The sequence below is a fragment of the Solanum tuberosum genome, unplaced genomic scaffold (assembly GCF_000226075.1).
Source record: "Solanum tuberosum cultivar DM 1-3 516 R44 unplaced genomic scaffold, SolTub_3.0 scf00073, whole genome shotgun sequence".
Lineage (NCBI taxonomy): Eukaryota > Viridiplantae > Streptophyta > Magnoliopsida > Solanales > Solanaceae > Solanum > Solanum tuberosum.
This window is the reverse complement of record NW_006239002.1, coordinates 344,155-359,725: the sequence shown is the minus strand read 5'-3', so window position 1 is coordinate 359,725 and position 15,571 is coordinate 344,155. Positions and strand designations below refer to the sequence as shown.

General features: G+C 35.3%; 1 protein-coding gene across 1 annotated transcript; it reads left to right on the top strand.

Moving 5' to 3' along the window:
- The first annotated feature begins 925 nt into the window (after nucleotides 1–925).
- Nucleotides 926–13,768, top strand: LOC102590637 (QWRF motif-containing protein 2). The gene is made up of 6 exons (XM_006346260.2): nucleotides 926–2,804; nucleotides 5,047–5,166; nucleotides 6,462–6,578; nucleotides 6,682–6,771; nucleotides 13,187–13,294; nucleotides 13,383–13,768. The coding sequence occupies exons 1-6, from the start codon at nucleotides 1,374–1,376 to the stop codon at nucleotides 13,440–13,442; spliced, it is 1,926 nt and encodes a 641-aa protein (XP_006346322.1). The 5' UTR covers nucleotides 926–1,373; the 3' UTR covers nucleotides 13,443–13,768.
- Nucleotides 13,769–15,571: the final 1,803 nt, after the last annotated feature.

Genomic DNA, 15,571 nt, shown 5'->3' with positions numbered 1-15,571 from the left:
AATTTTCTTTTTTCTTTTTTTTTTTAGAATTGATTTGACATCCAAGCCTTAACAAAAGTATAATATGTCTTTCTTATTTGAAATAAGTATAAATAGTTTAATTTGTCATATAGCAAAAAAATATAATTTCCATGTTTGTCCAAAAAAAAAAAAAAACCAATGGTGCAAATTTTGTATATAAGGTTATTTAGATTTTAGATCTATAAAGAAAGATCAACAACTAGGGTTAGAAAGAGTTGAATGGTTATGGTCTAGTAGACTACTTGTGTAATGTTGATCAAAATTTTCAATTTATCTTAATAGAGTTATAGTATTTTTTTATATTGAAATATAACTCAATTATGTTTATATTTTTAGAAAATAAAATAACTAAAAAGAAAAAGTAGATCGCTACTTCAACATTTCACTTATACTGACATTTTTTCTTCTTTCTATATATATGTGATGTTCTATGTGCATTATTTAAAATCGAATTTATCATTATTAATGTTTTTTTTTCCTAACTTTTTTTTATATAGAGGCATTATTGAAAAATTAATTATGATTTTAATATACTAATAAATTTAAAAAATAAATGAAGGATCCATAAAGTTGCCCCTTAAATACTATGGAGTTGAGAGTTATTAAAACATTATATTTCTCTTGATATGTCATATTCATTACGAAGGGAAAGGATAAAAATTTTAAAAAGCAAAAAAAATTATTAAAGTAATTACTTGCATTTCAAGTATGGGAGCTTTTATATGGAGTTTTTTTTTTTTAATTAATTATTATTTATATGGAGTTGGGACACCTCCATCAATACCTACGAACTCCACTTGCAATCAACAAAAATAAAGATTAGCAATTGTTTTAATTGATGCAAATAAGTGAAATAATCATTTTCTAATTACTACTACTAAATTACATTATTATAAAGCAGTGGAAAGGAAGCAAATTAAATGATTAAGAAATATAATTGTAACATAAAAATTGTGATTTGCTTAGCGTAACGTCTTTCCAAAGATTCACAAAACCCCAAAATCACCCATAGCTAAAAGATGCACCAATTTACTGTACCCCCAAATCTGACCCTTTTCCCCTCACCTCTTCCTCTTCACTCTCGCCGGAAACTTTTTCTGTTTCGTCATCTTTTTCCTTTAATTTGTCCCTTTTTAGCTGTATAATCTTGATAAAAAATGTGGACTTTAGCAGAAATACATAATGGGGTTTTGAGTTATGGTGGGATTTCTTGAATCTTGAATCTTTCTTGCAGGATTTTAGCCATGGAGACATGGAAAGAGTTAATGGGTAGGTGTATTTTGTTTTGAAAGTACAATGTGAGAGGTGAATTCCCATTTTGGAGAGAGAGAGTGAGAAAGAGTGTGTGTGTGATGATGGTTGCTGCTGTTTCTGGAGCAGTTTCAACTGGCCGACAAAACCCCAAAACCCCATCACAAGATGAGACTTCAAGAAGACCCCCATTACTGCCCTCTGAGAAAGACAACAATGGAGTTGTTAACCCAAAAAGACCCAAATCAAGAACTGTTCAATCTCGGTATATGTCTCCTTCTCCTTCAACTTCTTCTTCAAATTCTTCTTCAGTATCTTCAACTTCTTCTTCTAGTAGAAGATTTCCGTCTCCTTTGATTTCAAGAAACTCGGGCTCTACCCTTTTGTCAAATACTCCGGTTACAGCTCCCAAAAGATCTGTTTCAGTGGACAGGAGGCGGACCTCAGTTTCCAGGCCACTTACAGCTGATCTTGATTCAAAAGTAAACAATGCAGCTGAAGTTTCTGCAGCAACAAAGCTGCTGGTGACATCTACTAGGAGTTTATCTGTATCTTTTCAAGGGGAAACCTATTCACTTCCAGTAAGTAAGACGAAAGCGGCCCCACCTTCTCCAAATTTGAGTAGTTTAAGGAAGGGTACCCCTGAGAGGAGGAGGACTACTACTCCCCTTAGAGGGAAAGCTGATGGGGCGGATCAGTTGGAGAATTCTAAGCCTGTTGATCAGCACCGTTGGCCGGGGAGGTCTAGGCAGGGGAATCTGCTGGCGAGGAGCTTAGATTGTAGTAATGGGGACAGACACAAGGTTATTGGATCTGGGAATGTAATTAGGACACTTCAGCAATCTATGATTGATGAAAGGAGGGCTTCATTTGATGGCAGGTTGAGTCTTGATTTAGGAAATGCAGAGCCTTTAAAGGCTGTTGAACAAGCACAGGATGTAAATTCAGCCAATAATGATTCTACTCTGCCATCTGATCTTACTGCATCTGACACGGATAGTGTTTCTTCTGGTAGTACAGGAGTGCAGGAGTGTGGTGGGAGTTCTCGTATACGCGGTGTGCCTCGTGGGATTGTAGTTTCTGCTAGGTTTTGGCAAGAAACAAACAGTAGGTTGAGGAGATTGCAGGATCCAGGTTCACCTCTATCGACAAGTCCAGGGTCCAAACTGGTTGCGCCACCAAAGTTGAGAAAGTACCATAGTGATTTCCCAGTATCGTCCCCTCGAGCAATGTCATCGCCTATTCGTGGTGGCATTCGCTCTGCATCTCCTAGTAAGCTTATAGGATCATCTCCTTCCAGAGGAATGCCTAGTCCATCTCGTGTCAGAAATGTGGTTAGCACCATCAATAGTAACTTCATTGAGACCCCATCAGTTCTTAGTTTTGCTGTTGATGTTCGGAGGGGGAAGGTAGGGGAAAACCGAATTGTTGATGCACACTTGCTGCGGCTTCTTTACAATCGATACTTACAGTGGCGCTTTGTAAATGCTACGAATGAAGCAACTTTGCTGGTGCAGAAACACAGTGCAGAGGTAAAGCTGCATTTTTTACTTGAAAGTTTGAATCTCTTAACTTGAATTGGAGTTCTCATCTATGTTGTCTGTTTGCTATCCTGAAATTTGTACCCTAATTTGCCTTAAAAGACAAATTACTTACCATTATGAATCAAATAGGCCTGAAGCAGAATATATAGAGGATTCATAGGCGGACTCCAACTAGTTTGGAATTAAGTTGTAGTTGATTGATTGATTTGCCATTCACCTCTAGCTGTTTTGCTCTGACTATGTGTGCTGTGAGAATTAAGAGAAAGGGGAGCTCAGATTCTTTATATTTGCAGAAGAACTATGAGAACTAGTCACTTCAAATTGTTTCTCGTACAGGATGTTTTCTTTGGTAGGCAATGGATGACATCTAGGGACAAAGAAGGCACTGGTTGAATTGCATAGACCTTTAGAGATTAGCGGTCCTATCTAGGAATCCAACTTGTTTTCTATACATGTGGGGTTCTTATTACTTCTAAAATAATGAAAAAGGTGCAATTTTAAAATCTGATCAAACATTTTACCTATTCCTTGAATTTCCTTCGGTTTTGTTCTTTCCATATAATCTGCATAACAGCTTGTGGGATTATATTCCAAGCTCTACTCCTCTGGTTCTTCTTTTCTGTCCCCTCCAGCATCGAAGAGTCTGTATAACAGTCCTAGGCATTGTCTGGTTCACCGGAACGTTGCAACGAGAGATTCCGATGGTTGGTTGGCTGGCTATCTAACAGAGAATGAGCAAAAAGATTACTATATTCATTAGCTTCGTTGCACAAAAACTACCAGCTGATATTTATTCTTTTGTTCCTTATACAATTATCTCATGTTAAGATTGTGTCCGAAGCTGCTGTCCAAACTAATAAGTTCATATTGCTAGGAGCATGGCTGTGCCAATAGCCTAGTAAGGAATTCTCTTGCTTCCTGGTCTTATAAATTAACCTTCAATTCTAGTTTGTGGATAAGAGATATTGCATGGAAGTTTTTAACTAAAGCTATAAGTTCATCTATTTGGCCGTTGTTCTTATCACTTGCTATTGAGATAGGTAAAATTTAGGGGACTCTTTTTTTTTCCAGTGAAATTCTATCTGTTAACATTGATCAATTTGATGGTTCTGCACTTCTTTTCTTAGAAAGCTTTGATCAGATCCCATTCACTTTGTTCAAGTTGTCATGAAAATAGCTTCAATTAACTTAGGTGGCTATAAGATTGGAACAACTGCAACTGGTCCTTACATGACATTTTGGCTAATTTTACTTAACCATTGTATTTGGATATTAAAATGGCTCATTGTCAGAGATCAGGCCTCTGTTGGGGAAAATGGAAAGAGTTCTTGTTTATAGAAATACTTTCTATGATTTGAGCAGCATAAGTTTTAAACTTGTTATGAAGACTCTTTTGCTTATAGTTTTACCAGCTCATGTTTGAGATTCATGCATATCAAGTGGTACAATTAAGAAATTATCTATTTCTGTGTTTTAAAAAGGTTTATGCTAGTGTTCCACATATTGGAGTTTGTGCTAATCACTTGGGGGTTGTTTGGTGTGAAAGATAACACTAAATAGTCCTGGGATTAAATTATAGTGTCACTTAATTTGTTGTTTGGTTGGCAAGTCCGGGATAACTTACCCCGGGATTAATAAGTAGTACCGGGATAAGTTATCCCTCTCCTTGGGTGGTCTAGTAATCCCGGGATAACTTAACCCGGGAAAAAATAAGTAAATGACAAAAATATCCCTTTAAACCCTTTTTATACATCGCTTTTTCACATTCATGAAGGGTATTTTTGTAAACAAATAAATTGTTCTTAAAATTTATTATTTTGAATACAACAAACCAAACACTCAATAAAAATTAATCTTAGCATAACTAATCCCATCATAACTTGAATTCAAACCAAACGACTCCTTAGGTTATTGTATTTGTCAATCTAGTAATTGTTTATCACAGTAGGCAACTTTTCTAAAAGAAAAAAGGTATTGAATTTTGCAATTCGACCATACAGAATGTTGTTCTAGCTAATTTCTTTTGGATGTTCACACTGTCTATCAGCGCATTAGGTACTGAATGGCTGCATGTAGGCTGCTACAAAAAGAATGAACAGAGTGTTCTATTTATCGAGGCCACTTTACTGTCTTCCTTTTGAAGGCATTATCTTAGTTCCTTTATTAAGATTCTGCTGATTCATAAGCAAGATTGTGATCCATTTTAAAAACATATTGAGCTCTTTTGCAGAAAACTCTGTGGAATGCATGGATAACAATCTCAGACCTACGTGATACAGTCACTAAGAAGAGACACAGGCTACAGTTGCTGAGGCAAAAACTGAAGCTAGCTTCCATTTTAAAGGGACAGGTATGGTCTCAGCCCTTTTTTCCCGTAGCACATTTTCAATATTATAACTTTTGCTGGATTTTCGGTGAAATGATCTGCCTATTTTCATCCTTATTTTGATATATTCTTGTTAAAAACATATTCCCTACATGGTCAAATCAACCAACCTGCTGCAGCCAACTTTTTTGGGTATTTGTTTGCTTCTTAAGCTTCATAATTGCCTCTTTCCTCTGCTGGTTATTATTGAATTATGGTGTTGCTTGATCTACCTCTTTGGCATATGAAATAGAGCCCTCAACTGTGTCATCCATGAATCATGACTAAAATTGAATGTACAAGTGGGGAATCAATTCAGGTCCTTCATTGAGTATAAAGAAACAAGATTCACTAAAAATTGTAAAATCCCAGCAAGTAATAATCTTTTACACTTGAATTTTTTTGTCAGATTTTTCTACTGAAATTTGGATCTCCGCAAGTTCACTCGGTGTTTTTTTGGTAGCATAAAGTCAAAGTAAAAATTTGAAGAATGGGATGAATAGATACTTCCACCATGCCAATACAACTTGAAATTTATGTGGGCACAATGGTTAAGAAAATAGTTGAAAACAGATGAAATTTATTGTACTGAAATAGAAGTAACTTCGACTCCTGAGATAAAACTAAAATTCCAGTAGAATTTGAACCCATTTTACTGGGTGTCAGATGAACTTTTCATAGTAGAATGGTGCTCAAGTATTGAAGAGTGAGACAGCAAGTTTCTTTTCAGAAATGCATTTACCTTAGGACAATTTCTTGTTTTATTTATTTTTTCCCCTTTTTAAAATGACGGTGGTGTCCGAACCAGCTTGCGCTTCTAATTTTCCACAGGATACCATTTCACTAAAAGTAGTCTCTGACTTGCAGTAGTAAGTTTACCATATACAATTAGATGTCAGTTTTCACCTTCAAAATATACGAAAAACCCTAAACCACTTACTTTATGACTATGATTTGCAAATAAAATTGCAACTAGTTTCCTCACTTAGTTTACATTTTCTGTGCACAATACTATCTTTTATTTTTCATATATCATCCATCCTCGTCAGTTATTTCAGCAAAAGTAGAGGCTATTTATCTGCAAACCAAGTCCAGATCTGAAATCTGTTAGTTTTTTTATATTAACTGCAATTCGTTACTCTGAACAAGCCTCTGAGACTCTTGGAAAGGTGTCTTCAAGTTGATATAATTGATTTGGCCTTGTTATAATTATCAGAAAGAGAATAACTGTAGGCATGATATGATCATTGCTGAGCTAAGTTGATTCTTTTCGTATGTAGATGATGTCCTTAGAAGTTTGGGCTTCATTTGATAAAGAACACTCTATCTCACTTCTTGGAGCAATTGAAGCCTTGAAAGCTAGCACTCTCCGTCTGCCGGTTGTTGGAGGAGCTAATGTATGTAGTTGTGTGACACACATATTTTGGTTTTAGGTTTATTTCTGTTCTTCACTGAATCACAAAGAGGCCACTTGTAATTTTTCTGTGTTAATATCGGCAGATTAACATACAAAACCTGAAGGATGCTATTAGTTCAGCACATGGTGTGATGCAGGCAATGGCAACCTCAGTTGGTTGCATTTTGGGCAAGGTAACCTCACTAATCTAGTCATCTGTCTGTTAATGCTGATTGTTTCCGTGAATTCGGTTAATGCATAGTCATTTTACTAGTTTCTCTTTGTTTTTCATTTGTGTTTGATAAGTCTGTTAGGGATATGAAAACATAATAAAATATTGTCTATCAAGTAGATCACAACTGATGTTGGAGTTCGTATTAAATAGCTAGAAAATTGTTCTTCTGTGTCACTGGCCCTTCGAAATTTCTCGGTTACCCAAAAAAAAAGATTGGTCCTATGTATAAACTAATTGTGCAGCATGGATCCTCTTTAAATCTGTTACCTTTTACTATTCTCAAGCGATAAAAAATACCAAGTGAAAGAAGCAGCATTCATCTTTCTCATCTCAGCGTATTTCAAAATAAGAGAGATGCCTTAATGGAGAAAAACATCATATATCTTTTGTAAAATATAGGTGCTTACAGAATTTATACTTTTTGTGAAGGAACAAATTGCGGGATGTAGTGAATTGAGGATGTAATCTTTTTGTTGTTCTTTTGCAGTACTCCCTTGGTACTTTGCTTTAATGAAATACTACTATCTAATTTAATAAAAAGCTCTCTTAAAAAGATAATTTGTCAGGTTCCGCTGGTGTGGCGACATTTCTTTTGACTTAGTATTATAGGAACAGGCATACTCTTTAAACTGCTGCATTCAAAGCAATTGTAAAGCGGAGAATTCCATAAGAACTTCTAAATAATAACAAGGGAACCAAGGGCGTGACCTGGTCATGAAGTGGGTTTAAACTTTAAACCATGAGCTCTCAGGTTCAAATCTCGGCGGAGGCAAAAATACTAGGTGGTCTTTTTTTCGTCTGGTCAAGCCGTGGTGGACATAGTTACACACTATTTGTGCTGGTGGGAGGTAGGAGGTACCCCCGTGGAATTGGTCGAGGTGCGTGCAAGCTGGCCTAGAGCCCACAAATATTTAAGAAAAATAATAACAAGCCCACAACCCACAACTGATTAAGAAAAATAATAACAAGCCCAGAATTATTTAAGAAAGAAAAACAAGGAACTTGGTTAAAGTAGGTTATTACATGAAATCTGGAACCCTTTTTATCTTCAGAGTACAATCTCATAGAGGAAAAGTATTAGGGAAAAGAAGGAAAAAAGATCGACTTCCATATTTGAAGACCAATTTTCAGAACCTTGAAAGGAGTACAGTGATAAGAAAAAGCAATTAGAAAAGACAAGGAAAAATTAAACCAAAAGAAGTCTGTCATGCTAAAACACTTTGTTTCCAGAACTACGGAATGCAATTTACTGTGGTAAAAATATTAGGCAGATTTGTTGGATTTTATCTGTTAGACTTGGTGCTTACTGATGAATCAAAGCAATGTTCATAGTCTGCTATTGTGTTAAGGGGAAAAAGCAAGAGATTGAAAGCCTTCTCATTCTCTGATCCAATTTCATCATTTCGATTGAAATGATTTTTGCCCAGTAGTCTGAGGAAGCTCTGTTCCAGATATATGCATATATTTGCTGTTATAAAGTTAGAAGTGAAAAAACAATTTGGAAGAGATATCACCTTTCTGTCAATTAGTAGAAATGTTAGGTTATTTCAAATACCCTGTCATCCATATCAATGTATAAAGTTCGAAGCGAAAGAACATTTTGTAAGAGCTATCACCTTTCTGTCAATTAGTAGAAGTGTTAGGTTATTTCAAATACCCTGTCATCCATATCAATGTATAAAGTTAGAAGTGAAAAAACAATTTTGGAAGAGATATCACCTTTCTGTCAATTAGTAGAAATGTTAGGTTACTTTCAAATACCCTGTCATCCATATCATGTATAAAGTTAGAAGTGAAAAAACAATTTTGGAAGAGATATCACCTTTCTGTCAATTAGTAGAAATGTTAGGTTATTTCAAATACCCTGTCATCCATATCAATGTATAAAGTTAGAAGTGAAAAAACAATTTTGGAAGAGATATCACCTTTCTGTCAATTAGTAGAAGTGTTAGGTTATTTCAAATACCCTGTCATCCATATCAATGTATGACAATGGATGCAATTTGCAGTTTCACTGGTTGAACTAGAAAAGAAAAAAGTCGAGTGATATTCTGAAACCAGCATAAATTAGTGAAACAGTGAAGTTCTGGACACGTGTATCTTCCGCAGTTCCGCTGCAGCACAGATTCTAATCCTGTAGCTAATGTTTTTCCTTTATATTCAAAGTGACCTATAAATGAATGTTTTTTTTTTTGAGAAAGACCTATAAGTGAATGTATTGCCATAGATTATGTAATGCTATGACACTGAGGCTTCCTTGGACTGCAGATAGTTGCGCCAGAATTTCAAATCTGGATTAAAACCTTGAATGGAAAAGCTCATGAGATAAGCTTTTCCATAATGTAAAATTTATCCGATGAAGCCTATGAGCCCTATCTGGTTGTAATTCATGTTAAAAGGTTATATTGATCCCTCTTACTTTCTTTCCTTGTTATGCTCACCTTTCTGTCTACCTGAAGATGAATAAATTGAAAACCTTAGCTGTAACTAACATCACCATATAGAGGGAGCATAATTTGATTTACATAGATGGGAGCATCATTGGATTCACACTTCGATGCCTAGCTGAAGTCTCAGACTCTACTATCCTGGCTGCTCCACAGATTTTCTATTCAGGAAAATGAATTAGCTGTCATTATTCACCCTAGAACCTTAAGCTTTTACTTTGGTCACCTCCTAATTAGTTTTTTCTGGGCTATAGAAGCTGACATGTAGGGATGGATTTCCATTAGTAAACTACAACAAAATTTTGAGACATAAAAATGGAGTTATGTATGGGGGGTGGGGGGGAGTGTGAACTGTAATATAAGGCAGAATATATGATGGAAATGACAAATACATGAACAGAGGATTTGAAGGGTTATTGAAAAAAATCTGAGAACCTCACTTCTTTTTTTCTTTTGATAACATAGAATTCCCTGAGGGCCCGTGGCAGATGGGTTCTAAATTCTGTGGGGGTGGGAGTGTGAACTGTAATATAAGGCAGAGTATATGATGGAAATGACAATACATGAACAGAGGATTTGGAGGGTTATTGAAAAAAATCTGAGAACCTCACTTCTTTTTTTCTTTTGATAACATAGAATTCCCTGAGGGCCCGTGGCAGATGGGTTCTAAATTCTGTGGGGGTGGGAGTGTGAACTGTAATATAAGGCAGAATATATGATGGAAATGACAAATACATGAACAGAGGATTTGAAGGGTTATTGAAAAAAATCTGAGAACCTCACTTCTTTTTTTCTTTTGATAACATAGAATTCCCTGAGGGCCCGTGGCAGATGGGTTCTAAATTCTGTGGGGGTGGGAGTGTGAACTGTAATATAAGGCAGAATATATGATGGAAATGACAAATACATGAACAGAGGATTTGAAGGGTTATTGAAAAAAATCTGAGAACCTCACTTCTTTTTTTCTTTTGATAACATAGAATTCCCTGAGGGCCCGTGGCAGATGGGTTCTAAATTCTGTGGGGGTGGGAGTGTGAACTGTAATATAAGGCAGAATATATGATGGAAATGACAAATACATGAACAGAGGATTTGAAGGGTTATTGAAAAAAATCTGAGAACCTCACTTCTTTTTTTCTTTTGATAACATAGAATTCCCTGAGGGCCCGTGGCAGATGGGTTCTAAATTCTGTGGGGGTGGGAGTGTGAACTGTAATATAAGGCAGAATATATGATGGAAATGACAAATACATGAACAGAGGATTTGAAGGGTTATTGAAAAAAATCTGAGAACCTCACTTCTTTTTTTCTTTTGATAACATAGAATTCCCTGAGGGCCCGTGGCAGATGGGCCCTAAATTCTGTGGATAATGGGCCATCCCTGATCTGAGAACCTCACTTCTTTTTTTCTTTTGATAACATAGAATTCCCTGAGGGCCCGTGGCAGATGGGTTCTAAATTCTGTGGATAATGGGCCATCCCTGATCTGAGAACCTCACCTTAATCTGTTTAGATATCATTTGCCAAGTTGCTTGTTTTTTTGTTTGGCTGATTAAATTACAACCTGGGGACTTGCACTTGATTACACTATCATTAGACTTGGATTTCCAGTTCTTCACTGAAGCCTAGACCAAAAGATTTAGTCAATTAATAACAAAATTTAGGTAGCATGAGTTTACCCAATGTCTCCCTTTGAAATATATAAAAGATGAGTTAACCCAATGTCTTACGAAACGACACCATACAACCATTTGTTAGCATATAATTAGAGCTGATTAGCCATGAAACATTGTTGCCAAATTCCAGAATAGGCCTAAATATGTCTTCCAGAATAAGTCTATTCCAATTTTCTAGTTTTCACTTGCATCAAGTCTTCTTGATTGTATCCAAGCAACACCAGTAAACACATATTGGATAGTTTGAACCACCTCATCTAAAAAATTAAGCAGTTAGCTGTAGGATTGTTTTGCCTATGTCTCTTAAGCATTTGAAACCTTTGGATCTCATTGGTGCCATATGAGGGAATTTTTTAGGATTATTATATGTACCTTTTTGTCTGTTGAAAGCTATTAGTTTGAGTGGTTAGGAATCTGGGACTTCGGCTTATTTTTTGCAGAAATGGGGTAATTGCTTTAATCCAATGTTGTCCAATCCTGTTACCCTGATAAGCAACAAATGGCAACTAGTATGCCTCAATGCTCAACTAGTTAGGGCTGACCAGTCCTGCTACCTGGATGCATTTACGTTCTCTCTCTCTTTTTTTTTAATTGTTTTGATTAGTCAAAAGAATCATCTCATTCATAGACACAAGGAGGTGCCAAAAGTTAAATAGATAAAAGTGTCTAGTAATAAGCTTCAGAAAAATCTAATAAATATCTTTACAAAAAGTATCTTCTTTGTACCAGAAATACAAGTCGAAAAGTAGGCAGTCTTGATTTTCACACAGGCTTCTCAACCCTTGAAACTTATTTTTTGTTTCTCTCCAGTCTGCTAGAAGGTTCATGAAGGTTGAAGGTTCTATTCACTGATCTTTCTCTCTAATTTGACGCGATCTCCTAGTCACAATGCCTTCAGTAACTGTTCTAAAGCAGCCATGAAATGTTAAACATGCAGTACACCAAATCCAGTTTTTAAGGAGAGCACCAAATTCCAAAACTCATCTGCGTACTCGCAATGAAGAAGTGAGGGGTCTCGCCACTTCTCTTGCAGATACATCTCCATCTGCAATCAATCTCTCAAGTTTTGCACCGTAAAACATTCCATGTGATCCACCACATAATAAGTTGCTTTTTTTTCAGTCTTCCAAGTATTTCTCCACACGGATTCCTCTTCTATTTTTTATCACTCCCTCCGTTCTATATTAATTGAATTTTTGAGGTGTTTCACACCCTTTAAGAAAAGTAGATTAAGACATAGATTGAATTTCGATTTTTACCCTTATTAATTATTGTCAAATTTATTGAAGTCATCACATTGAAAATCCAAATGAAGGGTAAAATTGGAAGAACACTCTAAAAGTAGTCTTGAAAACTGAACAATTAAGTTAATTTGAAAAATGGAAAATGCCTCAAAATTTCAATTAATATGGAATGGAGGGAGTATTATTTATGAAGGTAAGTAAATTTTAAAAAATATCAGCACCAGGAGAGAATTACAAAGTCTTCGCCTGGTTTCCTCTCCTCTCCTATCATCTTGACAAAGGATTTCACCGAGGAACTATCTAACTCAGGCCCCTCTGCAGTCACTAGGTTATGTATTGCTTGATGAAAATGGTCTTTGCAGTTTACCTTAGTTTAAAAAAAGAAACAGAAAAGATGGTCTTCTGATCATTCCTGATAATGAATTAGTCTTCTAAAGGAAGCATTTTCAGGAAATTCTGTGTCCCATTAACTAGTACACCAGCAGATGCTTCTGTATCTCAATTAGACCTATCTGTTGGTGAAGTTTATCTCTTTGCTATCTTTATTAACTACAATGTCGAGTACAATTCTTCAGTTGGGTTCCATCTCTTTAAGTATCAGTTTATACTGGTGAATATATATGAACATTGTGTGTGTCTGTATCACTGTCAAATTGACTATGACATGCTTGTTTTCATGACCGAATGACAGAATGTAGTTGCAATACAGCTCTTGTTATTGCATGGTGGAAGTAGATGACCTAAGGACCAATAGCTATCCAAGACTGTAAACAGTGATGAAAAATGTGGGTTGTAGAAGCATCTGATTAGAGATTCGTGGGTTAAAAGTCTCTAGTTTGATTTGTGAAAGTGGGTAGTAACTGTTCCTGACATGTATCTTGTGGTTATACCAATAGCACTGCAATTCCTCCTTAAAACTGAACTTGTTGCTTCATCTCAGTAGTAATATGCTGAAGTGTTCAAATACATACATTGGATGCCTAAAAAGGGATTTTCATTTTGTTCAGGTGGAGGAATTAAATTCTTTGGTAAGTGAACTTGCCAAAGTAACTGCCAAAGAACAGGCTTCTCTTGAACAGTGCAAAGATTTCTTGACGATGATAGCAACAATGCAGGTAATGCAGCCCTTTCGTTTGTTCTGCTTTGTAGTACTTTTCCGCGTTACTCAGATTATGATTTTAACATTTATAATTTGTGGAACAGGTTAAAGACTGTAGTTTGAGAACACACGTAATACAACATAACCGCAGATCAACAACCTGACATGACAGGTGTAGAACTGATCTTATTTTGACCAATTTTTAATGCTAACACCCTATAGTAACGGTGGCCAGAGCAAGAGAACGATGAGTAGTCCTGGTTCTTGTTAGGCATTTTTTTGCAACACATCTGCGCGCCCTAATCTCAATGTATTTTTCTCTATCAGAAGATGATTTCGGAAGTGATTTCTTTCTCACTAATTAGTTGTATACATGTTCTAATCTTTCGTTCTTTTCTTTTTCCACTGTTTGTCAAGGAAGAAGAGAAAAAAGAACTCGTGTATATATATGTAAAATTCTAACTAGACAATGATTCAGTAGTTCGTGCAACTTTCTGGTGTTTTTTTTTTCATCTCTCTTTTTGTTTCAGTGTCTATATGACTTCAGAAGAATTTGATTGTTACTTCACAATTCACAATGATGCAGTTGATTCCTTGTTACATCGCATTTTCCCCCTTTTACTAGTATTTCCAACTTGCAATTAAAATTTTCTCAAGCTTAAAAAAGGGAAAAAGATAGTTTCTTTCTTTTGTGTTAGATTATTCTTGTTATGTTGGTAATGTCACTCCAGTTTTATTGTTTCTTCTTATTTGATATTTTCAACATTCCTTAAAATATCAAATCCACATGTAACCAAAATAACTAGGTATGGTTATATAGTTACTTTACTTTGATACTCCATGCTACTAAGTTTGAAGGACTATGTTTGATTCATTTCCAAAACTACAATTAAAAGCTTTCTTCAAGCAAAAGAAACATTTATAACATCACATTTAATTTCACACAAATTTATACTTTGTAAGATTTGAACTGAAATAAGTTTAATCTCTATGCGTCCACCTAAAGTTAGTGACCATTTAAGTAATTCTCACTTTAATTAGTTCACATTGTCAGTCTTCTTAAGGTATTTTATACACCCTTTAAGAACTAGCCTTAGTTTATATGAGTATTTATCTCTCTTTTAAACATCTGAGTATTTGACTAAAGCAAGAGTTACCGACAGTTTAAACGTTGACTATAAAGATTTAATTCCCGAGGCGTGCGGGAAGACTTGTACTCTTCACTTTTACCAAGGTGGACTATCGAATCTCACCAACAAAATAAAAGTTCAGGTAATCGACCGACAATATACAAAGCATGTGCCAACTGTTCTGTTGTGACTTGCCTTGATACAACAAAATGAACAACATTGTTATTGAATAACTAAAACATAGAGTAGAAAATAAATAGTCAACAATCTTGTGCGCCTCGTAACTCCTCTTAATTTGTCTTAAAAAAACTCTTCACCCAAAGATTAATCGAATCCAAATTTCTGTCTGAGATAATTTGGGCCTATGGCCCTAAACTACATTAAAGGTGGTGGTCCTCAAAATCTAGCCATCGATTTTGTGGACCTCACTATATTCAAATGGTCCAAATTATAATAATAAGGTCTCTACAATGTTCACAAATTTATTGGTAGGTTGTGTGTCTGGTGATAGCCCAAGAAATATCCTCCTCAGCCCTCACCAATAAATATAGTACATTTTTGTTTCAATTTATATGATACTTTAACTGATAAAAAAAAAAATTAAATATAAAATTTAGATATTTATTTGTAAATATAAAACATAATATTTACAAGCTGATAGAGAACATTGGACCAATCGAGGGAGGGATTAAAACTTTCAATTAGATTGACTTTTTTTTAGGACAAAATAAAAAGAAAAACATGCGACGTATAATTAGAATAGAAGGAAAACTAGTAGTATAACATAGGAAAGAATATGTTATAAGTAGTGGTGGGGTTTATCTTCCAAGTCTTTTGTGTAAAGTTAATGGATTATTAGCCAATGTGACATTAGATATTGACTAAAAAATATGCTTCTTAAATTTGGTTGGTGCTGCTACCTCTTCTTCATATGATGATGCCATCATCCAACTGCTGTGTGTTGCTGCATTTTCAACCTTTTTGTCTTTATATTTTTTGTTATATCTATATTAAAATTATATTGTGGATTATGGATCCTTCTTTTTCTACTTACATATATATATATTCTATATTTAGGTTGTGGATTGTGGACCCTACTTTTAACATATTTCTTTAAACATCTTTTTTGTAAAGCTATTTAGGTAGGGGGTAAGGGGGGGTGG